General features: G+C 45.3%; 1 protein-coding gene across 1 annotated transcript in view; it reads right to left on the bottom strand.

Moving 5' to 3' along the window:
- Positions 1–2122, bottom strand: part of llgl1 (LLGL scribble cell polarity complex component 1) — a gene marked incomplete at its 5' end in the record, with an annotated part of 28999 nt that extends 26877 nt beyond the window's left edge. The window contains 1 exon segment of the mRNA XM_035654749.1: positions 2001–2122. Coding sequence (XP_035510642.1) covers positions 2001–2081 — 81 coding nt within the window.

Raw genomic sequence — 2122 nt, 5'->3', positions numbered from 1 at the left:
TGTGTGTGTGTGTGTTGTCACAGTGCAACAAACAGTTCATGGACTTTAGATGTAATTCACAACCTACACACATACTGTCAACGGTACTTTGTGGCCACTGACATTATTTATTTATTCGTATGTAGGGCTGCAACAAGAAGTCAAAAGGTCAATGAAAAGAAAATTAATCTACAACTATTTTCATAATGAATTACTGACTAATTAGTGACTACTGTCAGTTTAGTCTTTGGAAAATTTACACGTTTTCTTTGACAGTTATTGACCTGATAATGAAAGTAATCGTAAGCGTCCTGTCTGTGAGTCTGCACCCACTCGGAGCCCATCTTACTGGATTTTGTTGCAACCTACAAACCCCTTCTGCTGCTGCTGCTGCCTCTCATCACCTCTCTCTACAGCGGGACATCCTCACAGGAAGCAACTTCTCATGAAGCCAAAAACATAAACATCTAGTCCGCACAATAAAATAATCACAATCTTGGCTTAATCTGGAATCTCTGGAACTTCCCACACACATTTCCGTCATTTGCAAATCACAGAACACAACTGAAAGATAATGTGTTCCCTTCATGTCAACATGTATATTATAATGAGACTCACAGAACCGGGGTTACGTGAGTAACCTCAGGGCTTTAAATGGACCTCATCGGGACCAATAAACAGGACAAATAGGAAGATAACAAACCATGAAAGACTTATCTGTCAGTAGCAGAGTAAACAGGCTGGTTTGTGTGTTATTTTATACTCTTCTCCCAGAACAACTTAATCATCAAAGAAATACTAACTTTACCAGCTGCAGTGAATAAGATAGTGATGCATCAGTCAAATCCAAGTACAAACACACACAATTAGCTAATATATGTGATTTATCCACATTTACACCGCACTATTTCTACTGCAAATTTAAAATCTCATTGAGTGCGATTCGTTTCGTCATGTCGCCCAGTGTGTCTTTCAACATCAGAAAGTTTGGACAAACATCCCCACTCCCCGGGACACTCTGCTCTACTCTTTGAGTGATGATGACACAGCGTGCAGACACACACACAGCGGGCCTCACCTAACCTGAGTTCAAGGCCACAGCAGAGCTCAACCAGTCTATGTAAGCGTACTGTGCAGGTCCAGTTGGTCCACAGCTCCAACCAGTTTAGCAACAGCAGCGGTCAAGGTGACAACACGCAGCTCATTGAAAGCTGATGTGCTGAATAGATAATGTTAACTGGGGCTGCAGGAAGCTGAGGTTGTACAGGATCTGCTTTATATCCATGTGGATGAGATGCCTGAGTTGGGCAGCATGAAATCTGACACTCATGGTTTCACCCACAGACCCTCCAACACTGAAACAAGAATAAGACACCACAAAAGCAGCAGCAAGAAAGAAAGAAAAAGAAATATCTCTGCAGGGTTGTGGTGAAAAAGAGGGGGGGCACAGGAGTTAAAGAGTCACCACACTGACAGCCATCTTGATCAATATCTGAATGAGATACGGGTCACACTACTCACATGAAGCATCAAAGTGCCTGCAACTCAAACTAATCTTGTTAACGTGAAGCCACGGTAATCCCTATCGCTGACATAATCTTGCTGTTGGTGGGTAATTACAGCAATGTTTGGGGTCTGCGAGGGGAAGAAGTTTCCCCCGGTTTATCGCCTCTTGTTCACTTTGAAAGGCGGGCCTCGTTTGGGGCGAGAGCCAGTTAAACCCCGCCGTGGAAACAACTGAACCCCCGCAAACACACATCAACAACAAACAAACAAGAAAGGCGTCTGTCCGTCCATCAGCAGCAGTAGATTATCAGCTAATCTCAGTCTCTATGTGGAAACAGAGAGCAGACCGAGAGAGGAGCGGTCGGGGACTAACGCTGCACAGTGCTGGACTTCATATCTGGTCCCGTTTTGAGATAGATAGTTTTTGGGGGGGAGCAGCAGGAGAGGAGAGAAGAGGAGGAGGAGGAGGAGGCAACCATCTCTTCCCTATCGTCTCCTCCGTCCCGTTACTTTACCTTGTTGAAGGCGAAAAGCTCCTGTTTTATCTTCTCCCTCTGCGGGTCGGTGCCCTGCCGACGAAACCTAAACTTCATCATGTTGAAGCCGGGCAGGAGGGAGGCAGGACCGGCCGGGGGGG

The sequence above is a fragment of the Morone saxatilis genome, unplaced genomic scaffold, assembly GCF_004916995.1.
Source record: "Morone saxatilis isolate NCDOM2014 unplaced genomic scaffold, NCSU_SB_2.0 Contig14, whole genome shotgun sequence".
Taxonomy (NCBI): Eukaryota; Metazoa; Chordata; class Actinopteri; family Moronidae; genus Morone; species Morone saxatilis.
The sequence above is the reverse complement of the archived record's forward strand: the minus strand, read 5'-3'. Positions and strand labels throughout refer to the sequence as shown.